A 25,735-nucleotide genomic window follows, 5' to 3' on the forward strand; every position below is an offset into this window, starting at 1 on the left:
AGTCTACACTCCGGGGGTCCCAGGACGAGAGCTTCCCAGCACCTTCCCTGGACCAGCACCCCAGGGGGCATGGCACTCAGTGCCCACTCTCCTTAATCAGTGTTGTACTCATTTGATCAGTGGTTTTCAAACTCTGTCCTACACAATCTGAGATGTTCTGCCCAGGAACCATGGTGAGGGATGGTGTGTGAGCAAAAATTCAAGCATTCCCTCTTCTAAATTGAACAGCCCCACTTTTTGTTTTTTAATTGATTTTGTATGTTAGGTTTCTGCTCTTTTATGGGAAGGTAATGCTCCGTTCTTCAAACAACGATAGCTCACGAGGCCAAAGATTAGGGTTCTAATGGTTCTAACATGGGACTCTGCTCCCTATGGGCACTTAACACATGCTCATTCAATTGAAGAGGCACTGCCTTCTCTGAACTTCATTTCCAAATTGAAACATTTGGGACTGAGTTTCCATTCCTGTGACTCACTGTAGGAAAACTGAAAAGAACCTGAAGTCACCCATGTCTTTCTGCTGTTGTTTACCCAAATCAACACCTGTTGTTTACCAAACACCTAGCTTATAGTAAGCACTCAATGCATGTTGTTGAATGGATAAATGACTAAATGAATGATGTGTGGTCCTGCACAAGTTACTTGCCCTCAAATGTAAAATGAGCCTAAATCCACCTTTTTTGCAGTGTATGGTGAAGATATCATGAAAGAAGATGGGTAAATTGTTTATCACATAGTAGGATCAACGAATATTCACTTTATTCTCTTCCCCTTCATGTAAACAGTAGACCTTATTCTCTCTCTTTTTTTTTTTTTTTTGTGGTACACAGGTCTCTCACTGTTGTGGTCTCTCCCGTTGCGGAGCACAGGCTCCGGACGCGCAGGCCCAGTGGCCATGGCTCACGGGCCCAGCCGCTCTGTGGCATGCGGGATCCTCCCGGACCGGGGCACGAACCCGTGTCCCCTGCATCGGCAGGCGGACTCTCAACCACTGCGCCACCAGGGAAGCCCCGACCTTATTCTCTTTGACCCTCTTTTCCTGCAAGGAAATCACTTAATCTGATGGAAATAATTGATGGACCAATCACATATGATTTCCATAAACAGGGTAGGAGGTCTAGCCTTCATATTTCTGATCATACAGAACTTGGCCAGATGCCAATGTAACTAATAAATATACTGAAATACTGTACAAGTTTGGGATACATGAGAGCTTTGAGTGATTACTTTGATGATGGAAAGTTATCATGTGATACCACAGCAATAAAGCAATTTAATTACTTTTCTTCATTTAAAAAAATAGATGGTGGAAACCTTACAACATTTAGATGAGAATAACCACCATGGAATCCATAAAGATGTTGTACATAATTACCTAGAATTGGTACTTCTCACTCACAGATCTACCTGGGAGACCTTAGATAATATTTAGAAGCAATTTGGGGATAAGATTCAATATAGGTAAAACTAGATTAGGGTTATATCACTTGATCAGGGATTCTTGTAATGGACCATGATGAGATAAATTAACAGAATTCTACAGATGTGGAGGCATTGACAGCCGAGTGCACAGCTACTAGCAGGAATTTGGGACTCATTCAAAGCTTTGAAAGTTAAACTACATGGTGGTGAACTTAACAACATGGAAACAAGTTTGCTCTTCTCCATGACCTATGATCTTGTCAAGGCTGATGATCAACTGCTACACGTGGCCACAGTGGATAAATCCTAATTAGGCACCTTTTCAAAAAAGTATAGACTAACAGGGAAACTAATAGTTCCTTTAGCTTTGAAATGGTTTTTAAATGAGAGTTCAAAGCCAAGTGATCAAAATATGTTTTCTAGCTAACTCTTTAAAATCGTGCTCTATTCCAAAGGACACTACATCTTCATGAGGATAAGTTATGCTGTGCTTTGAATTTTGGAGGTATTGAGGTTGCAACGTTGGGAGAAGATTATTGTTTGAAAAATTTTATGAAGAACTAGGGAGAAGGGGCAGATATAGAGCTGTTCAGACCAACTGCAGCCAGTGGACCCTTGCTGTTTTTTTTTTTTTTGTTTTTTTTTTTTTTGCTGTACGTGGGCCTCTCACTGTTGTGGCCTCTCCCGTTGCGGAGCACAGGCTCTGGACGTGCAGGCTCAGCGGCCATGGCTCACGGGCCTAGCCGCTCCGCGGCATGTGGGATCTTCCCAGACCGGGGTACGAACCCGTGTACCCTGCATCGGCAGGCGGACTCTCAACCACTGCGCCACCAAGGAAGCCCCCTTTGCTGGTTTTGAGTGATTAACTCTGAAATGCTCTGAAACCATCAGCTTCAAAATCTACCCCAGATTTTTTGTGAGGGATGGATGTTGTGCTTGATGAAATAAATTTCATATTTTAAAACAAGACAAGAGAAATCTAAACAGAAAATTTTTTCTCAGCCCATTTGGGCCTCCTTTCTTCCCTACAGTGTGCACTGTTCATCTGCATTATTCATTAACCAGACTACCCCAATGGCAGAAATACCTGCTCCACCACAAAGATCAATTTTCTCCTTTCTCCAGCCATGTAACTCCTTAGAAGATAACATTCCTTTCTCAATCCTGTAAGGGGTCACGATGACCCACCACTCACCTTGTGCGTGCAGACTCTTTGGTGAACTTTATGTACAATGCCAACATCTCACTTCCCTTAAAAATAGTGATTGGTGCAGAACAGATGGGTCAGATGACCTGGGGAGACATGGGGCCACATCTTTTGGATGGTCTTAGCTTAAATACTTACTTATGACCTTATTGATGTCACTAGCTATATTACTTGTATTCTGCCTATTTTGCAAGATTATTGCTCCTTGCATTATCAGCTGTGTGACTGAACCACCGATAAAAAAAGTAATGACTAGAGGACTTGAAACAATTGACCAAATATAGAGTTCTATAAGAGCAATGATTTTAACAGTGTACCTCTAGTTATGGGAAGAAGCAACAAGAGGGAAACATTTCCTGGACCAAAACAGGCTAGGAAAACAGGCTGTCCAGGGGCTTTTAGTTACTGTTAATAGAGCCAAGTCCAGTAACAGTACATTGAATGACCTATCAATGAAATCCTCGCCTGACCTGGGAATAAGCATTCTTAGCACCGTGGGACAAACCTGTCATAAAATGTTTCCCAAACCTTGATTGAAATTAAGACCAAAAAGGAAGAAACTGTAACATAAAGACTATTGCCCACCATCTAGTTCTACAAGAATCAAGTCATTAGCCACTGCAGTCACTGACCTACAGTACACCCTGAAAGAGTTCAGAGCAAAGATCAGGATGAGGTAATTTGTGTTCTGGGAAAAACGGAAGAACTGGGCCTCACATAGATATATTCAGGAGAAAATTTTACGAACCCAGTTTCTTGCATCTTCCCATACTTAGAAAAGCACTAAAACCTTTAAAGAAGATATCTGTTCCTTGCGAATAGCAGTAACCTTCTACCAAGACGTGTGCTTGATCGTACATACCCCTTCTCTGAAATCACATATATACTGGCCTCCCCCTTTACGTCTTTGGAACAGTCCTCAGAGCTTTCTGAAAGATTGTCTCCTTGGTTATAATCCTCAGGTTGATGTGAATAAAATTTTCCATTTGTGTTTTAGGTTGACTGTTGATTAATTTTTCATTGATCTGTTAAATCTCCCAAACTCTATCTTTTATTACTGAAAAAATTTGTGATATTTGCTGCCTCTGGCACAGCTTATGCTCCCGTGATTTCTTAAAAGCTCACCAACAGTGGTTCGTCATCCTTTACATAAGATCACTAACAATAGCTTAGCGCATATTGAGTTCTTAATATAAGCCGAGTACTGTTCTAAAAGCTTAATACACTATTAACATATTTAACCCTGTGAACTAGGTACTATTATTGTCCCCATTTTATAGATGAGTCACATAGTGTATGAAGCACATAGTATATAAAACTTGCCCAAAGGCACACAGGTATCAATAATAAGTAAAGCAAATATTTGAACCCAGGCAATCTGGTGCTGGATCCTATAAGGTGAGCCTTTACACTACATTGTGTCTGTTCAGAAACCTGGGGCAATTGTTTGGCCCTTGACCTCTGTCATATCACCTCCTCCACTGTACCTGCTTGTCCAGCTTTCTTTCCCTCCACCTGAAGTTAGGTGTGAAGCCTTCCTGATGGATGTACCAGTGAATTTCCTTAGAAACACGTCCATTCAGTTGTCTTCTAAGACCCACCTTCTTGTCATTCGTGCTTTACCAAATGAGCCATCTGCAATTCAACCGAGTTCTTCTGGTTCTGACTGTACATTGCTAACTACCATGCAACAATAAAATAGTATCAGTTCATAGCCATCATTGTTAAGTATTCGTCAGAAAAGCTAATGTTTCAATCAAATTATCTGTGTTATCTAGCTAAGAGTGACCATGAGTGAGCCACTCAAGGCCCTTCTTTCAACCACCCCACTCTCTCTTTGGTGGGAACTTGTGACTACCCCACTCATTTGGAAAGACTCCATTTCACACACTGGCTCTTGTAGGATACGGATCCTCTATGTTCAAGTATTGTAAGGTGACTTCATCCTGTCCTAACACTGTTCTTTGGGTGATTGGTATCATTGAGATAGCAATCATAGATTTTTAAAAGTGGTTGAGAGTCTTTGGAAATCCAGATGTAGAGTCCAGAACTTGCTTCATCTCCAGGGTCTTTACTCTGAGTTTCCAGAAACTGGAAGCTCACAGAATGATCTCTGTCCTACCAAATCTGTACAGTGCTCACCCAGTGTAGCCAAGGCACAGTCCCTGATGTCTAACTAATTTTGGAGTCTATCTTTAGCTGTCCATGCCAAGAAGATCAGAGAAAGCAGGGTTTAGCCTAACATACTCATTCAAAGACTCTCTTGTTTATAAATGCAAATTTCTACAGACATCAGACAAAAGCAGGGCATTTGAAGGCTTTAAGATGACTTGTATTGCATCTATCCATATTTCTGCAATTTGTTCTATGGCTGCTCTAAACGTTTCCTAATGTTCCAAGTTATATTTTTTCCTTATATGTGCATTGAAGGGGAAGGGTGGATGTGTGTGTGTACATACACACACACACACACACACACACACACACACACACACACACAAACACACACACACACACACACACACACACTCACTCACTCACTTATAATTGCCACCTGGAGGTTTGGGGTTGGTCCTGGAGTAGGGCATCACTTGGTATTTGCTTCATGTCTCGTTGTGTCCCAAATACCTTTTTTATTCTTTCCTTCTCCAAAATCTAATGAAGCTCCTTCAGTGACCTAGAGACACCTGCTGGTAGATGCTGATACTATACAAATACTACTCAAGACAGATGACCCAAGACAAGTCATTCAAAATTAAGCCACAGAAGAGCTCTAGAAATGGGGGACTGAGAGGTGGGGTGCTGTACATAGGCTGTAGCTGTGGAGATAAAATAAAAACCCCTGACTTGAGAAAGATTTGAATTGCTAACCCATCTGTCAGTTCACACCCTAAACACTGACTTGGTTTCCTTCCCTTAGAATTAACTAACAACTAGTGTCATCAGCACAGGCAAAGCCATATTTAATGGAGTGCAGATTAGGGCTAGCCGGAAGCTTATGACATTTATTTTGGATAAACTCTGATCCACGTATTACTTATGGGTATTTGGGGGGCCTTTTTAGAGAATTCTAATGGGGGATAATAATAGCATTACCACAAAAGGTAGTTTTCCTTTTTTGTTTTTTTTTAATGACTAAATCAACAGTGCCTGGCACATCATAAGTGCTATTATGATTTTTATTGTCTGATGATGGGCTTGCTTTGCAGGTTTCCATGACTTTGCAGCTGTGGCCCTGAGTAAATGCTATGAGGATGATGTGGTCCTAGTTCTGAAGGTCAGGGGCAATGCTGGGCAGCTTACCAGCATCAAACTTATTCTGAAGTTCCTATTCAGGATTTCTTTCTTTCCTTCCTAATTCCTTCCTTCCTTCTTTCCTCCTTCCCTCCGTCCCTTCCTCCTCTTTCTTTCTTCTTTCTCTCTCTCTCTTTCTTTCTTTCTCTTCTTCTTCTTCCTTTCTTCTTTCTTTCTTTCTACTTCCTTTCTCTTTCCACATCTGCCTTTACTGTGAGCAGCAGGTGGGACACTTCCAGCAACAGTTAAAAAAAAATAATTTACAAAAACCAAGATTCAATGAATCTACCTGGTTGGATCCCTTAGGAGCTCATATGTAGATGCCAACCCAGAGTAACAGGAAGAGAACTCCAAAGTCAATGAATAGCAAGGCCACCAAGGAGATGAGAAGCTTTTTGTACATATCATGAGCGTGCTTGGTGGAGGTGGCTTCATAAACAAAGTACCAGCGAGTGAAGAAGCAGCCAATAGCTAGCAGCCCCATGGTCAAATAGGGGAAGACAGCAAGGTTCCCTGGGATGGTGTATCTGTTCGTGGCCTTGAGCTCCATTTTTCTGGACACAGAGTAATCCACCAGTTTTCCCCATCTGGGTTTGCACCTGCTGCTTTGGACCTTCCTGTTGGGGTTCAGGCAGAGGCTGTGATGGCATCAGGAAGACGGCCCAGAATGATCCTGTTAAAAAAAAAACAGTGAGCTCTGAATGGGAAAGATGGTAGACAAGACAAAAGTTGTCTTTCAGCATACAGATGGCCAACAGGCACGTGAAAAGATACTGAACATCACTAATCATCAGAGAAACGCAAATCAAAATGATGATATCACCTCACACATGTCAGAATGGCCATCATCAAAAAGACCACAAATAACAAATGTTGGCAAGGAGGTAAAGAAAAGGGAACACTTGTACATTGTTGGAGGGAATGTAAATTGGTACAGCCACTATGGAAAACAGTATGGAGGTTCCTCAAACAACTAAATATAGACCTACCATATGATCCAGCAATTCCACTCTTGGGTATATATCTGGAGAAAACAAAAACACTAATTCCAAAAGGTATAGACACCCCAATGTTCACAGCAGCACTATTTACAATAGCCAAGATAGGGAAGCAACCCAAGTGTCCATCAACAGATGAATGGATAAAGAAGACATGGTACACACACACACACACACACACACACACACACACACACACACACAATGGAATACTACTCTGCCATATAAAAGAATGAAATTTTGCCATTTGTAACAACATGGATGGACCTGGAAGGTATTATGCTAAATGAAATAAGTCAGACAGACTTATAACTAGTAACTCACTAGTGGTTACTAGTGAGAAGAGGCAAGGGGGAGGGGCAAGATAGGGGTAGAGGGTTAAGAGGTACAGCTAATATGTATAAAATAAATAAACTACAAGGATAATGTATAGCACAGGAAATACAGCCAATATTTTATAATAATTATAAATGAAGTATAATCTATAAAAATGCTGAATTACTATGTTGTATACCTAAAACTAATATAATGTTTTAAATCAACTATACCGCCAAAAAATGTTGTCTTTCAGTGAGTTGTTTTTAAAATCTATAAATGTATTTCTGGGAACTTTGAGTGGAGGATTTGCACAGCAATTTTTAAAAGTCTGAATAAATATATGAACACATAAATAACCTGGTGTATGAACTCGCTGCAGACCCAGGGAAAAGCATGGAAGCCACAGAAAAGCAGAAAAAAGTGATCTCCCTTCTCGGTAGAAGCTTCTGCTTGCTCCAGACCCAGCCATTCTTCATGCTTGACGATATGATTTCTACGTTTCAGGGTTTCCCCTGCAGCAAAGCTTACACCCCCTCGTCATATTCTAGGTCTCAGCAATGCGTGAACAGAGATATTCACGAGAAACACAGCATTTCTTTGCTACTGAATGTTGCCACTTTTAGACAGTGTTTTTTTTCCTCAGTTAAACTTAAAACACTGCTCTTGATCAGCAAAAGCTTCTTCCTCTCAGGGCTGCTTCCATCTGCCTTGGATGTGCATTTTAATGTTACTTCATGGTGAGGAGAATTGGGGGCATTTTCCTCCTTGCCCTAAATGATTTCCTAAGAGTGTTAAGATCATTGTGCTTTATGCATAGACTCTACATCTAATCTGGATGTAAAAATTGCTATTATCTATGCATCATGACAACAAGAGGGGTTTTATAATTTGAGAGGGCTAGATTAGCTTAAGCTACTGAGATAGAAGATGTTATGTATATTTGAGATACAATGTAGGGATCTCGTTGTTCAGTTTAAATTGGGTCAAAATGCCAGTGAAATGTAAATGATGTTCATATGATATTTTAACATGCCATCTTTTTTCTCTTTTGAAGATGACGTTGGCACACCATTGTAATCATGTCTGTCAACAAAATGACCTTGAACTCCATTAAAAAATGCAAATAACTTTGCGCATAGAATTTGATGCCAAGATAAACATGCAAACAAAGAATTTCAGGTTATTATTTCCTGTACCTCAGGATCAGTGATGCACTGATAAATGGTTCTCAAAAAATACATAAAACAAAACACGAAAACAATGCTGATTGATTTGCGATCTTCCATAATATAAATATTTCTGTTGTGGCCAATTTTGAGCTACCAACAGTTACTAGCTTACAAAATTCCTGAATACTTAACAGTTAGATCTGGTGAGCTGGCATGAGCTGCTTCCGGGGCACCACTGTATCTATTTCTCTTTCATGCTCTCTTACCTCTGGGCCTTTGCACCTGCTGTTCTTTTTGCCTGGAATGCTCCAGTGACCTCCTCACTTTGCAAGTTGGCTCTTCACTTAGCATCATTGAAATCCTTAAATGAATTAAAATTAAATGATGTCTGGCATACAGTGAACACTATTTAAGAGATGTTTATTAATATTCTTTTCCTTCACTGACAACCTAAGACTGAATTAGGTGTTCTTCTGTGTGCCCAGCCTGCTGTGCTTCTCCTGTGGTGTCTCCCTGACTCTGTTGTACTGGCTCCCTTTCCAGCCCTTGTTGGATCAACCTCCATAATAGATGGACTGGCTTTGTTTACTGTTACATCCCTGCCTAGCAGAGTGCCTGGAAAGTAGAAGACACTCAATATATATTTGTTAAATAATAACCTGATAGATCATTGAATCTGTTATGTACTACCAACTTGAATGAGGAATTAAGAAGGTCCATGTGGATATCAAGAAATGGTTATAAGAAACAGGTAGAGGGGAAGATTTGGTGATAGCTAAAGAAACTATATTTTCTGAGGATGTCTAGACTCTTATTTGTGCTGACAGAAAGGATGTTCTTTGTTTGGACTAACCAAAGTGGAGAACGTTTCAGTTAGGGTCTTCCGATGTTTCCATAGACAATCCCATTATCATGTGGGTGTGGGGACTTCTACACTGTGCCAACTGGTGACTTTCTCCAGCATTACAAGAACCCTTGTAATCTCAGGGGCTCTCTCCCTGTTTTTATTTTATTTTATTTATTATTATTATTTTTAACATCTTTATTGGAGTATAATTGCTTTACAAGGGTGTGTTAGTTTCTGCTGTGTAACAAAGTGAATCAGCTATACATATACATATATCCCCATATACCCTCCCTCTTGTGCCTCCCTCCCACACTCCCTATCCCACCCCTCTAGGTGGTCACAAAGCACCAAGCTGATCTCCCTGTGCTATGCAGCTGCTTCCCACTAGCTATCTATTTTACATTTGGTAGTGTATGTATGTCAATGCTACTCTCTCACTTCGTCCCAGCTTATACTTCCCCCTCTCCCCATGTCCTCAAGTCCACTGTTTACGTCTGAGTCTTTATTCCTGTCCTGCCCCTAGGTTCATCAGAACTTTTTTTTTAAGATTCCATATATATGTGTTAGCATATGGTATTTGTTTTTCTCTTTCTGATTTACTTCACTCTGTATGACAGACTCGAGGTCCATCCACCTCACTACAAATAACTTAATTTCATTTCTTTTTATGGCTGAGTAATATTCCATTGTATATATGTGCCACATCTTTATCCATTCATCTGTCGATGGACACTTGGGTTGCTTCCATGTTCTGGCTATTGTAAATAGAGCTGCAATGAACATGACTCTTTTTGAATTATGGTTTTCTTAGGGTATATGCCCAGTAGTGGGATTGCTGGGTAGTATGGTAGTTCTATTTTTACTTTTTTAAGGAACCTGCATACTGTTCTCCATAGTGGCTGTATCAATTTACATTCCCACCAACAGTGCAAGAGGGTTCCCTTTTCTCCACACCCTCTCCAGCATTTATTGTTTGTAGATTTTTTGGTGATGGCCATTCTGACCGGTGTGAGGTGATACCTCATTGTAGTTCTGATATGCATTTCTCTAATGATTAGTAATGTTGAGCATCCTTTCATGTGTTTGTTGGCAATCTGTATATCTTCTTTGGAGAAATGTCTATTTAGGTCTTCCAAAGAGCTAACACCTATCCTTCTCAAACTCTTCTCCCTATTTTTTCAAGATCCTTATCTTACACTGGTAGGAGAGGGATGGTGCCGGTTGAGGGAGGTTATCTCTAAAACAGCTCTAGTGAAACCTTGCAAGCTGTTCAGCCAAGGCTCCAGATGACTTCATTATCCCATTTTTAAGATTTTACCATTCTTAAGTATGATTTGTTTACTGCTACAAAGTGACATAGAATCAAGTCGTAGAACATAGAATTAACAAAAATATCTGGTACTATGTGAGTGAATGAGATTCTCCCCCTCCTCCCTGAATACACAGTTGTACAGTATATGCTGTCTTCAGAAATTGGATTTATAGAAAACTTCTATTGTTCCTGACAGCATTCAAAATTATATTCTGTATGATTCTTTCTAATCAGTAGAATTAACTTCCAGAGAAAGGAAGCTTGATCGTATATTGTACTCATTGATATTGCTACTGTTTTTAAAAAGTCACACTTGTTATCTCTCAAGATGCTTATAACATTGTCATCTCCAAAATATCTTCAATGCAGCAATGTGTGTCTGCTGTAGTGATGCCCCCCAAAGGTTCTGATTCTGTCAAAGAGGTTATTTTTTATTTTGCTCTTAGAAAGTCATTCACATGGATATTTTGTTTCAAAATATTTCATTTTTTGCATGAAATATGCATCATTATATAAAACCTTAGTATTTCATTTCTTAAATCTCTACTTTTCTACAACATTTTTGGAAATTAATTCTCTCACTGTTCTTGTGAAACTTGGTAAGAGATTGAGAATGTTTTCATATTTAATTGCTAAAGTGCAAACATTCTGAAGAACATGTTTAATCCTAGTTAGTTGGCCTCTTTCTGCCTTCCAGAATCCTTCTGAGATGGAATCAGACAACCATGGGATGTTAGAACAAAAGAGACACTGGAAACTCTAAACTTAGTCCCTTATTTTAGGGATGAGATGACTTGGTTCCACTGGCATGGTTTATTTCCAGGGAATAGAAATCCATCAAACTATTCACATGGGCAAGAAAAAATTAGGAAAGGAAACCAGCTTTTAAAATGGACTGCAAACAAATGCAAACAAAAAAAACCCCACAAAAAATAAAAAAGATAAAATGGACCTCAAAAATAGAGTAAATTTTTTTTTTGTTAGTCTCCTCTGCATCACCCCACCCTCCATCAGCAGAAACATAAGAAAGTTCAGAGAGTGATTATTTGCTAAAGCCTGTGTTGGGTGTACAGTTCTTACAGATTACAAAATTGAAAAGACTGAATCTGACATAAAAGCTGGATATCAGGCCACTTTAAAACTTATGCAGTTGTCCACTTGCAAGGGTGGGACAACTGCACACAAGAATGATGATGATGAGTCCCAAAGTAGAGATGTTTAAGAGACCACCTCATAATAAAGGCAAGTTCCCTGAAAATAGCACTTAAATTTCCAGGAGTGGTCTTGAAACAGAGGAGACCTATGTGGAGGCCTTCCTGGTGCAGGTAAGTAGTACAGAGACAAAGATAGCACAGTCAGGCAGGGAAATAACCGTAGCTTAAACAAGTCATCCCCCAAGCACTCCCAGTTCTGTCTCAGGTAAAGGTAAAGTCTAATACATATTCCTCAGTTGTTTTGCAGAAACCATATCCTAACCAGATGAAGAATCGTGACCCTGAGCACGTACACCCCCCCAGATGACCTGGAGCCTGAAGATTGATAATGTTAACCCCTGTGGTCTCACCTGGTTACCTCACCACCCAATAATCAGAAAATTGTGCATGAGCTGATTACGTTCCCCACAAATGTCACTCCCCTCACTTTGTCTTTAAAAACCTATTCCTAAAAGTCATCAGGGAGTTTGGGTCTTTTGGGCATTAGCTACCTGTATTCTTCACTTGGTGCCCTGTAATAAACACTGTATTTTCCTTCACCACAACCTGATGTCAGTAGATTGGCTTTGCTGTGTGTTGGGTGAGCAGACCAATCTGGTTCAGTAACAGTCTCTCTGGCTGCCTGGGGATGCTATTTATGTAATCCTGGGCAATTATGTAATTGCTGTCAATGATGTAACCGGGGCAAATGAGCTCATCACTCTATGTTCTGTCCCTACCAACTTCAAAGAAATTCCATGAAGATGAATCAGACAAAATGCATGAGGACAGGAGTTTTAACCTGGGGTTCTTTGGAATTCACAAGTGAATTTCATGTAAGATTTGTGTGTATATGTGAACAGTGCATTTTTCTGGTTAGAAACTTTTATCAAATTCTTAAAGAAATCTGTAAACCTGAAGTGGTTACGAAGTATTTACAGTCACTTGATCCTTACTACTTGCGAATTCTGTATTTGTGAATTCACATACACACTAAAATGTGTTTGTTACACCAAAATCAGCACACCCAGTGCTTTCACAGTCATTCACAAACATGTGTGAAAAATTTGAGTTGCCTGATGTGCACATTCCCAGCTGAGGTCAAACAAGGTGATGCTCTCCTATCCTGTATCATTTCTCACACTGTATCCTTTCCATGGTCTATTTAGTACCACTTTTTTTGCACTTTTGTGCTGTATGTTGTTGATTTTGCTATTCAAAATGGACCAAATCATAGTGCTGAAGTGTCATCTAATGTTCCTGAACATAAGAAGGCTGTGAACTGCCTTACAGAGAAAATATGTGTGTAGATAAACTTCATTCTGGCCTGAGGTATAATGATATTGGCTATTATTTTAATGTTAACAAATCAACTGTATATTAAAAAAGGAGTCTAAACAGAAACACACATAAAACAAGGTTATATATTGATTTATTGAAGAAAATGTTGTGACCAGAGGCTTGCAGGAACTTAACCCTATATTTCCTCTAAGAGCAATGATTTACTATTTGCTAATTCAGTGTTTGTGGTGACTTTATAAAACAACTACCACAAATAAGGAGAAGCAACTGCACTTAGAAGAAGGGTGGGGAGAGAACATGGAATAATGCTTAAGAGCAGCACTTTGAGGTACATATAAACAATGATATTACTCAGCCATAAAAAAAGAATGAAATAATGTCATTTGCAGTGACATGGATGCAACTAGAGATTATCATACTTAGTGAAGTAAGTCAGAAAGAGAAAGACAAATACCATATGATATCACCTATATGTGGAATCTAAAATATGACACAAATGAACTTATCTATGAAACAGACACCCAGACATCAGAACAGACTTGTGGTTGCCAAGGGGAAGAAGGGGTTGGGGGATGGATGTATTGGGAGTTTGGGATTAGCAGATGCAAGCTATTATATAGAGAATGGATAAAACAACAAGGTGCTACTGTATAGCACAGGGAACTGTATTCAGTATCCTGTGATAAACCATAATGGAGAAATATATGAAAAATAATACATATGTGTGTGTATACGTAACTGAGCCACTTTGCTGTACAGCAGAAATTAACACAACATTGTAAATCAACTATACTTGAATAAAATAAATTTAAAAAAAAAGAGTAGCACTTTGAAATTGGAGATAATTAGCTTAGAGTTACTGAGAGTAGAGCAACTAACACCTGTTACCACCACCAGGGAGGAGGGCCCTGCATGGAAGATAGCAAAGAGATGACAGTGCCTCCCACCAGGAGCAGCTGTCCCAAGATGTCAACCCACTGCACCGTTTGCAGGTGTTGGGGTCACCACGAAAGACATGACTCACACAGACACTGGATGGAGCAATGCTTTGCTTCAATAGTGTCAGTTCCCCAAGGCCAGTGGGTCTTGCTGTGTAGCTGATGCTGGAAGATGGTCTGCCAGCACCCCTCTGTGTTGCCAGTGAAGGACCCTGTTTCCTCCTCACCAAGACCAAACAGATAGAGCAATGTGTTTAGCCAGGTCCCGTGTGATGCATACACTTGAAGCAGAACAAAGAAGTACACTTTAAACTCAGAACAGGAACATTATATTCCCAAACAAGGTGATACACCCAACATAGGCTGTGAGGGCTCCTCATCTCCATGTAAGGAAATGTTCTAGGCCCAAGGCACACTTTGGCAGCTGTGCAAGCACCAACAAACTGCATAACTACCCTTCCCAACACTATCTATCTCTTGCTAGCTGTATCGGTTGAATTATTAAACCTTGCTGAGTTCAGTTTCCTCATCTGTAAAATAGGAGATAATAATAATGACAATAAGAATACCTACTTTGTAGGGTTTATAGATTAAATATGATAAAGAACATAAAGAAAAAAACCTTCCAGCTTTGTGCCTTGAATGTAAGAGCTCAGTAAATATTGTCAAAAAGTCAAGGATCCGATCTTCAACCTGTCCATGATGCCATGTTCCCCAGGTGGGAGGGAAGTAGAGACAGTCATTTATCCATTCCACAACTATGGAATGGATAGATGAGGAGGTGACAGATGAGCAGAGACCTGAAACAAGTGATGGAAAAAGCCACAAGAAGCTTGCATAAGAGTGTTCCAAGAAGAGGGAATAGCAATGCAGGGACCCTGAAGCAAGAACAAGGTTGAGATAAAGACTAGAAAGAAGGCCACTGAATTAGCAAGCGAAGACTGAAGCTCAGTGACAGGCAGAAGGCAGAGACCTAGGGCCTCTAGAAGTAGATATTCAAATGGGGGCTACTATAGTGGACACACAAAAAGATGATAGTTATTTGGACTAAGGTATTGGTGGAGGAGGTGAGAAATGATTGGGAGGAGAGTTTATAGATGATGGGTTAGATATGGTATGAGAGAGAGAGAGAGAGAGAGAGAGAGAGAGAGAGAGAGACAGGGAGAGACAGAGAGGTCTTTGGCCTGAGTAATTTGGTGATTGGATAAGGGATTACTTACTAAGATGGGGAACACTGGAACAGGACCAGGTATGGGATGTAAATCAGGGGCTCTATTTCAACAGGGTGAGCTTGAGATACCTCTTGAACCCCCAGATGGAAATACGGAGTAGGCCATTAAATGTGCAAATTAAATGTGCTCAGGTGAGTTATGAGGGTGAAGATATAAAGTTAGGAATCATAAGCATATAGATTGTATTCAATGTCATGGGACTGGATAAAATCACTCAGAAAGCAAGTGTGGATTGAGAGGAAAAGAAGTCAAAGATTGAGCCCTGGGATACTGCAGCATCTAGAGGTCAGGAAGATGAGGGGGTCCAGCAAAGATGGTCCAAAACAAGTAGCCACTTCTGCATTTGACTGCAGTCCCAGGCATCCTATGAGCAGATGCTGAGCCCTAGGATGGGCTTTTCTTTAAAAAAAATTAATTAATTAATTAATTAATTTACTGCTGTGTTGGGTCTTTGTTTCTGTGCGAGGGCTTTCTCTAGTTGTGGCAAGCGGGGGCCACTCTTCATCGCTGTGCGTGGGCCTCTCACTATCGCGGCCTCTCTTGTTGCAGAGCACAGGCTCCAGACGCGCAGGCTCAGTAGTTGTGGCTCACGGGCCTAGTTGCTCCGCGACATGTGGGATCTTCCCAGACCAGGGCTCAAACCCGTGCCCCCTGCATTGGCAGGCAGATTCTCAACCACTGCGCCACCAGGGAAGCCCTAGGATGGGCTTCTTCTGACCCCCAAGTCCCACAGCCCTGTTCCAGGCCTCAGCCCAATGCAGCCATTTCAATAACCAGAAAATAATTAGATTAATTAGATTAATATAGAATAAGCTTAGGACAATTGTAATATTCAATATATATTTACTAAATAGTATATACAAATGAATCAATAAATGAATATTGATGAATTTTATTTTTATTCCTCTTTAAGTTCTTACGTACAAATCATTATTTGTGTTTGATTTTTCCACCCAGAGGGACAATTGCATTTGCTTCATTTTAAGATCTATCAGAGGAAATTTTTTCTAGGCCAGAAATCTTTCCTATTAGCTCTGATGGCATCAATCTTCCAGAGTTTTATCAACTAATAATATTTTGTTCTTTAAAAAAAGGATATGCAAATTTTAAATCTTACAATTTCATTCAACAAGATTTTAGAGGTACCATATGTTAATAATATTAATTTATTCATTTAATTATGAAACCAAAACTTATGTAATATTTGTATGTACAAAAACACACTATTAGTTGTGTGTAGAATATAATACTCCACTAATGAAAATTACTATTACTATGTGTCAAGTAGTAAACAAAGTGTTTTACATGCACTTCCTTTCTTTCATGGGATTCTCATAGCGCCCTAGGAGAATAATGCTACTGTTGTCTGTTTCATAGAGGAGAAAAAAAAATTCAGAGAGTTAATTAAGAATCTCATGGTCAAATGATTAGAACTGGGCAGAACTGAGATTTGAACTCAGCTGTCTATTATTACAGAACTTGAGCTCTTACTTTGCTCTGCGGCCTGTTTATTAATCAACATCATCATCATCATAAATTTCAGTTTTACTTACAGCATAAAACTAAAACCAAGCTTGGCCGACATAAGCATGCATCTCCAAACATGACAATGACTGAAATTCAACTGAGGCTGGAGGAAAATCCCATCCAAGTCTCTATCGAAAATGTTAACATTTTCTGTGACATATTCTGGAAAGAGCAAGACAAAAACTGGGACATGGACCTCCAAACAAAGAGCAAACACAGCACAGGGGCAGCATAGGCAGTGCCCCAGTGAGGACCAGGGTTCAGCTTTCCCACAAGAAGACCCTCAGTAGCAAAGTCACAGCCGTGGCAGCCTCAGCATCTCCTCGGCTGCAGCAAGACGAAAAACACTCTTGGAATTAAACAGAAAGAAAGCAAAGCCCAACGAACAAATTATTTTGGGCAAAATAAGCAGTAGGTGGAAGTAAGAGCAGCAACAGCAGCGATGCACTCAAGGGGGCAAATACAGCCTCAGCAGCACTAAGCACAGAGCCAATTAAGCAAAACCATCCTTGGCAGCAGTGAGAGTGAGGGGGAAAAAGGGAATTCTTTGGCATCTTCGCAAAGGAAAGGGATTACAGTCGGTAGTAATCATGCCACCAAGTTTAAGGACTGGGCTTCCAAAATCTATTTGGAATATACTAGATAGATACTATGATCTGATTCTGTAATTATTCACTGGACATGTTTTAATGAGATAATATACAAATATATTATAAATATAGTATATATAATCTATTTATATTAAAGTGTTTTGTAAACAGGAACATGCAATTAAAAATAATTATTTATATTGTTGCTATTAATGATTATATCATTAATATCAACATGATCACAAATAATGTTATTAATAATTAAAAGTGTCATTTTAAAAAATCCATACTAAAGAGCCTTTTGGTCATTTGGCTATTATTCACTTTCTAGGTAATTTAAATGGGACCTGTTTCCGACCCTATAATTTTGTTAATAATCACCATTTGGTAAGGTAAACCTTATGAAGATGACCAATGGAACTTTATCAAATAAATCTGGGCTAAATTAGGCTAACCATTCTGTATATGATTCCATTGCTTTTTTCCCCCATTCCAATGCTTTTCAAATTGAGTCTGCCTGCTTTCAGAATTCTTCAAATGATCATTTTAATTGCTTCCCTTTACATCCTATTTTAGTTTTCGTTAGATGGCATTTAATGAAGCTTCACTTATCAACTGGAGACTATTTTAAAATTTTACTTGATTTGTGATGTCTTGGGCTCTGCTTCCCCACTTAAAATTACAGCAGTGTAGAGTTCTATTTTATGCAAAGATATCATACTTACTAGTTTATTTGCCTTAGTTTAAAGATTCTACCAGAAACCTACCAATTTAAATTCATATTGTCCCGCAAATATAAGACAGGTCTTATTCCTCCAGTAAATTCTAATTCTGAAAGGAACACATCTTTCATTGATGAAGAAAGCAAGCTCTGGCTAGGATCACCTAGGCAATAGAGATGGGATTTAAGGAAAGTAAACTAATGCCATTGCTGTCTAGTTCTTGTTCATGCCAGAACGACTTATGGTAATCTTTTGCACTGGAAAGGAACATGAGGGAGAAAAAAACCAAGCTATAAGCCAGGATTGGATAAATTACATTTTTAAAATTTTTAACATCTTTATTGGAGTATAATTGCTTTCCAATTTTGTGTTACTTTCTGCTTTATAACAAAGTGAATCAGTTACACATATACATATATCTCCACATCTCTTCCCTCCTGCAGCTCCCTCCCTCCCACCCTCCATATCCCACCCCTCTAGGTGGTCACAAAGCACCAAGCTGATCTCCCTGTGCTATGCGGCTGCTTCCCACTAGCTATCTATTTTACATTTGGTAGTGTATATGTGTCCATGCCACTCTCATTTTGTCCCAGCTTACCCTTTCCCCTCCCCGTGTCCTCAAGTCCATTCTCTAGTAGGTCTGCATCTTTATTCCCGTGTTGCCCCTAGGTTCTTCATGACCATTTTTTTTTTTTTTTTAGATTCCATATATATGTGTTAGCATACAGTGTTTGTTTTTCTCTTTCTGACTTACTTCACTCTGACAGACTCTAGGTCCATCCACCTCACTACAAATAACTCAAAATCATTTCTTTTTATGGCTGAATAATACTTCATTGTATATATATGCCACATCTTCTTTATCCATTCCTCTGTTGATGGACACTTGGGTTGCTTCCATTTCCTGGCTATTGTAAATACAGCTGCAATGAACATTGTGGTACATGACTCTTTTTGAATTGTGGTTTTCTCAGGGTATATGCCCAGTAGTGGGATTGCTGGGTCATATGGTAGTTCTATTTTTACTTTTTTAAGGAAACTCCATACTGTTCTCCAAAGTGGCTGTACCAATTTACATTCCCACCAACACCCTCTCCAGCATTTATTGTTTGTAGATTTTTTGATGATGGCCATTCTGACTGGTATGAGATGATACCTCATTGTAGTTTTGATTTGCATTTCTCTAATGATTAATGATGTTGAGTATTCTTTCATGTGTTTGTTGGCAATCTCTATATCTTCTTTGGAGAAATGTCTATTTAGGTCTTCTGCCCATTTTTGGATTGGGTTGTTTGTTTTTTTGATATTGAGCTGCATGAGCTGCTTGTAAATTTTGGAGATTAGCCCTTTGTCAGTTGCTTCATTTGCAAATATTTTCTCCCATTCTGAGGGTTGTCTTTTCATCTTTTTTATGATTTCCTTTGCTGTGCAAAAGCTTTTAAGTTTCATTAGGTCCCATTTGTTCATTTTTGGTTTTATTTCTCTAGGAGAAATAAAATGCTTTGATGTATGTCAGAGAGTGTTCTGCCTATGTTTTCCTCTAAGAGTTTTACAGTGTCTGGCCTTACATTTAGGTCTTTAATCCATTTTGAGTTTATTTTTTTGTATGGTGTTAAGGAGTGTTCTAATTTCATTGTTTTACATGTAGCTGTCCAGTTTTCCCAGCACCACTTATTGAAGAGGCTGTCTTTTCTCCATTGTATATTCTTGCTCCCTTTATCAAAGATAAGTTTACCATATGTGTGTGGGTTTACCTCTGGGCTTTCTATCCTGTTCCATTGATCTATATTTCTGTTTCTGTGCCAGTACCATATTGTCTTGATTACTGTAGCTTTGTAGTATAGTCTGAAGTCAGGGACTGTGATTCCTCCAGCTCTGTTTTTCTTCAAGATTGCTTTGGCTATTTGGGGTCTTTTGTGTTTCCATACAAATTGTGAAATTTTTTGTTCTAGTTCTGTGAAAAATGCCAGTGGTAGTTTAATAGGGATTGCACTAAATCCATAGATTGCTTTGGGTAAAATAGTCATTTTCACAATGCTGATTCTTCCAATCCAAGACCATGGTATATCTCTCCATCTATTTGTATCATCTTTAATTTCTTTTATCAGTGTCTTATAATTTTCTGCAAACAGGTCTTTTATCTCCTTAGGTAGGTTTATTCCTAGGCATTTTATTCTTTTTGTTGCAATGGTAAATGGGAATATTCTTAATTTCACTTTTGGATTTTTCATCATTAGTGTATAGGAATGCAAGAGATTTCTGGGCATTAATTTTGTATCCTGAAACTTTACCAAATTCATTGATTAGCTCTAGTAGTTTTCTGGTAGCTTCTTTAGCATTCTCTATGTATAGTATCATGTCATCTGCAAACAATGACAGCTTTACTTCTTCTTTTCTGATTTGGATTCCTTTTATTTCTTTTTTTTTTCTCTGATTGCTGTAGCTAAAACTTCCAAAACTATGTTGAAAAATAGTGGTGAGACTGGGCAACTTTGTCTTGTTCCTGGTCTTAGTGGAAAATGTTTCAGTTTTTCACCATTGAGGATGATGTTGGCTGTGGGTTTGTCATATATGGCCTTTATTATGTTGAGGTAAGTTCCATCTATGCCTAGTTTCTGGAGTGTTTTTATCATAAATCGGTGTTGAATTTTAGCAAAAGGTTTCTCTGCATCTATTGAGATGATCATATGGTTTCTCTCATTCAATTTGTTAATATGGTGTATCAGATTGATTGATTTCCGTATACTGAGGAATCCTTGCAATCCTAGGATAAACTGCAGTTGATCATGGTGTATGATCCTTTTAATGTGTTGTTGGATTCTGTATGCTAGTATTTTGTTCAGGATTTTTGCATCTATTTTCATCAGTGATATTGGCCTGTAGTTTTCTTTCTTTGTAACAGCTTTGTCTGGTTTTGGTAACAGGGTGATGGTGGCCTCATAGAATGAGTTTGGGAGTGTTCCTCCCTGTGCTATACAATGGAAGAATTTGAAAAGGATAGGTGTTAGCTCTTCTCTAAATGTTTAATTCGCCTGTGAAGCCATCTGGTCCTGGGCTTTGGTTTATTGGAAGATTTTAAATCACAGTTTCAATTTCATTACTTGTGATTGGTCTGTTCATATTTTCGATTTCTTCCTGGCTCAGTCTTGGAAGGTTGTGAATTTGTAAGAATTAGTCCATTTCTTCCAGGTTGTCCATTTTATTGGCATAGATTTGCTTGTAGTAATCTCTCATGATTCTTTGTATTTCTGCAGTGTCAGTTGTTACTTCTCCTTTTTCATTTCTAATTCTATTGATTTGAGTCTTCCCCCTTTTTTTCTTGATGAGTCTGGCTAATCAATTTTGTTTATCTTCTCAAAGAACAAGCTTTTAGTTTTATTGATCTTTGCTAGCGTTTCCTTCATTTCTTTTTCATTTATTTCTGATCTGATCTTTATGATTTCTTTCCTTCTGCTAACTTTGGGGGTTTTTTGTTCTTTCTCTAATTACTTTAGGTGTAAGGTTAGGTTGTTTATTTGAGATGTTTCTTGTTTCTTAAGGTAGGATTGTATTGCGATAAATTTCCCTCTTAGAACTGCTTTTGATTCATCCCACAGGTTTTGGGTTGTCATGTTTTCATTGTCATTTGTTTCTAGGTATTTTTTGATTTCCTCTTTGATTTCTTCAGTATTCTCTTAGTTATTAAGTAGTGTATTGTTTAGCCTCCATGTGTTTGTAGTTTTTACAGATTTTTTCCTGTATTTGATATCTAGTCTCATAGCATTGTGGTCAGAAAAGATATTTGATACAATTTCAGTTGTCTTAAATTTACCAAGGCTTCATTTGTGACCCAAGATATGATCTATCCTGGGGAATATTCCATGAGTACTTGAGAAGAAAGTGTATTCTGTTGTTTTTGGATGGAATGTCCTATAAATATCAATTAAGTCCATCTTGTTTAATATATCATTTAAAGCTTGTGTTTCATTATTTATTTTCATTTTGGATGATCTGTCCATTGGTGAAAGTGGGGTGTTAAAGTCTCCTACTATGATTGTGTTACTGTTGATTTCCCCTTTTATGGCTGTTAGTATTTGCCTTATGTATTGAGGTGCTCCTGTGTTGGGTGCATAAATACTTACAATTGTTACATCTTCTTGTTGGATTGAGCCCTTGATCATTATGTAGTGTCCTTCTTTTTCTCTTGTAATAGTCTTTGTTTTAAAGTCTATTTTGTCTGATATGAGAATTGCTACTCCAGCTTCCTTTTGATTTCCATTTTCATGCAACGTCTTTTCCCATCCCCTCACTTTCAGTCTGTATGTGTCCCTAGGTCTGAAGTGCGTCTCTTATATACAGCATATATACGGGTCTTGTTTTTGTATCCATTCAGCTAGTCTATGTCTTTTGGTTGGAGCATTTAATCCATTTACATTTAAGGTAATTTTTGATATGTTTGTTCCTAATACCATTTTCTTAATTGTTTTCAGTTTGTTATTGTAGGTCTTTTCCTTCTCTTGTGTTTCCTGCTGACAGAAGTTCCTTTAGCATTTGTTGTAAAGGTGGTTTGGTGGTGCTGAATTCTCAGCTTTTGCTTGTCTGTAAAGGTTTTAATTTCTCCATCAAATCTGAATGAGATCCTTGCTGAGTAGAGTAATCTTGGTTGTAGGTTTTTCCCTTTCATCACTTTAAATATGTCCTGCCACTCCCTTCCGGCTTGCAGAGTTTCTGCTGAAAGATCAGCTGTTAACCTTATGGGGATTCCCTTGTATGTTATGTGTTGTTTTTCCCTTGCTGCTTTTAATATTTTTTCTTTGTATTTAATTTTTGATAGTTTAATATATGTCTTGGTGTGTTTCTCCTTGGATTTATCCTGTATAGCACTCTCTGTGCTTCCTGGACTTGATTAACTATTTCCTTTCCCATATTAGGGAAGTTTTCAACTATAATCTCTTCAAATATTTTCTCAGTTCCTTTCTCTTTCTCTTCTTCTTCTGGGACCCCTATAATTCGAATTTTGGTGCATTTAATGTTGTCCCAGAGGTCTCCGAGACTGTCCTAAATTCTTTTCATTCTTTTTTCTTTATTCTGCTCTCCAGTAGTTATTTCCACTATTTTCTCTTCCAGGTCACTTATCCATTCTTCTGCCTCAGTTATTCTGCTATTTATCCCTTCTAGAGAATTTTTAATTTCATTTATTGTGTTGTTCATCATTGTTTGTTTGCTCTTTAGTCCTAGGTCCTTGTTAAACGTTTCTTGTATTTTCTCCATTCTATTTCCAAGATTTTGGATCATGCTTACTATCATTATTCTGAATTCTTTTTCAGGTAGACTGCCTATTTCCTCTTCATTTGTTAGGTCTGGTGGGTTTTTACCTTTCTCCTTCATCTGCTGTGTGTTTCTCTGTCTTCTCATTTTGCTTAACTTACTGTGTTTGGGGGTCTCCTTTTCGCAGGCTGCAGGTTCATAGTTCCTGTTGTTTTTGGTGTCAGACCCCAGTGGCTAAGGTTGGTTCTGTGGGTTGTGTAGGCTTCCTGGTGGAGGGGACTAGTGCTTGTGTTCTGGTGGATGAGGCTGGATCTTGTCTTTCTGGTGGGCAGGTCCACGTCTGTTGGTGTGTTTTGGGGTGTCTGTGACCTTATTATAATTTTAGGCAACCTGTCTGCTAAAGGGTGGGGTTGTGTTCCTGTGTTGCTAGTTGTTTGGCATAGGGTGTCCAGCACTGTAGCGTGCTGGTTGCTGAGTGGAGCTGGGTCTTGGCGTTGAGATAGAGATCTCTGGGAGATTTTCGCTGCTTGATATTATGTGGAGCTGGGAGGTCTCTGGTGGACCAATGTGTTGAACTTGGCTCTCCCACCTCAGAGGCACATGCCTGACCCCTGGCTGGAGTACCAAGAGCCTGTCATCCACACGGCTCAGAATAAAAGGGAGAAAGAAAGAAAGAAAGAAAAAGATAAAATAAAATGAAATAAAGTTATTAAAATAAAAAATAATTATTAAAAAAATTAAATTTTTTTTTAAAAGAAAGAAGAGATCAACCACACAAAAAAACAAATCCACCAATGTTAACAAGTGCTAAAAACTATACTAAAAACAAACAAACAAACAAACAAACAAAAACGGACAGACAAAACCCTAAGGCAAATGGTAAAAGCAAAGCTATACAGGCAAAATCACACACGGAAGCATACACATACACACTCACAGAAAGAGAAAAAGGGAAAAATGTATATATAACATTGCTCCCAAAGTCCACCTCTTCAATTTGGGATGACTCGTTGTCTCTCATGTATTCCACAGATGCAGGGTACATCAAGTTGATTGTGAAGGTTTAGTCCACTGCTCCTGAGGCTGCTGGGAGAAATTTCCCTTTCTCTTCTTTGTTTGCACAGCTCCTGGGGTTTAGCTTTGGATTTGGCCCCGCCTCTGCGTGTAGGTCACCTGAGGGCATCTGTTCTTCGCGCAGACAGGGTGGGGTTAAAGGAGCAGCTGATTTGGGGGCTCTGGCTCACTCAGGCCAGGGGGAGGGAGGGGCATGGATGCAGGGCGAGCCTGAGGCGGCAGAGGCCGGCGTGACGTTGCAGCAGCCTGAGGCGTGCCGTGCGTTCTCCCGGGGAAGTTGTCCCTGGATCCTGGGACCCTGGCAGTGCCGGGCTGCACAGGCTCCCGGGAGGGGAGGTGTGGAGAGTGACCTGTGCTTACACACAGGCTTCTTGGTGGCTGCAGCAGCAGCCTTAGCATCTCATGCCCGTCTCTGGGGTCCACGCTCATAGCCGTGGCTCACGCCTGTCTCTGGAGCTCCTTTAAGCGGCACTCTTAATCCCCTCTCCTCGCGCACCAGGAAACAAAGAGACAAGGAAAAGTCTCTTGCCTCTTCGGCAGCTCCAGACTTTCTCCCGGACTCCCTCCTGGGTAGCTGTGGCGCACTAGCCCCCTTCAGGCTTGTTCATTCCGCCCGTCCTCTCCCTAGGATCCGACCTCCGAAGCCCAAGCCTCAGCTCCCAGCCCCCACCCGCCCCGGCAGGGGAGAAGACAAGCCTCTTGGGCTGGTGAGTGCTGGTCGGCACCAATCCTCTGTGCGGGAATCTCTCCGCTTTGCCCTCTGCATCCCTGTTGCTGCGCTCTCCTCCGTGGCTTCAAAACTCCCCCCCCCCTCCGCCACCCACAGTCTCCACCTGTGAAGGGGCTTCCTAGTGTGTGGAAACCTTTCCTCCTTCACAGCTCCCTCTCACTGGTGCAGGTCCCGTCCCTATTCTTTTGTCTCTGTTTTTACTTTTTTCTTTTGCCCTACCCAGGTACGTGGGGAGTTTCTTGCCTTTTGGGAGGTCTGAGGTCTTCTGTTAGCGTTCAGTAGCTGTTCTGTAGGAGCTGTTCCACATGTAGATGTGTTTCTGATGTATTTGTGGGGAGGAAGGTGATCTCCATGTCTTACTCTTCTGCCTTCTTGAAGTCTTCCCCTGGGTAAATTACTTTATTCCCAAATTTCAAGTACTAAAAATAACTTTAGCAAAATCAGTATGATATAACATTATAAAATATTTTTATCACCTAGTAAAGGCCAACCATAAATTATAAGGTGTTTTCTTAAGGTTGGATCTTACATCAGGTAAAAGCCCAATTATTTTCAAGGAGTGTGTCTTCATTCAAAATAAGGGAAAACACACTCAAAACTTTAAAAGCAACCA

The 25,735-nt window shown here is 39.6% G+C and overlaps 1 protein-coding gene across 3 annotated transcripts in view; it reads right to left on the reverse strand.

The window, feature by feature from the left end:
- Nucleotides 1-3,504: 3,504 nt before the first annotated feature.
- The window catches only part of SPATA1 (spermatogenesis associated 1), a 93,355-nt gene continuing 71,124 nt past the window's right edge, over nt 3,505-25,735 (reverse strand). For 2 of the 3 annotated variants that reach the window (XR_012324029.1, XR_012324027.1), the window contains one exon: nt 6,474-6,596. Coding sequence is in view for 1 of the 3 variants with exons in the window: in XM_073787964.1 (XP_073644065.1) it covers nt 6,234-6,473 (240 nt within the window). In the remaining 2 variants the exon portion in view is untranslated. Of the gene's footprint in view, nt 6,597-25,735 lie in introns of all 3 variants that reach the window. The other variant, XM_073787964.1, reaches the window with a different exon arrangement.

The sequence above is a fragment of the Tursiops truncatus genome, chromosome 1 (assembly GCF_011762595.2).
Source record: "Tursiops truncatus isolate mTurTru1 chromosome 1, mTurTru1.mat.Y, whole genome shotgun sequence".
Lineage (NCBI taxonomy): Eukaryota > Metazoa > Chordata > Mammalia > Artiodactyla > Delphinidae > Tursiops > Tursiops truncatus.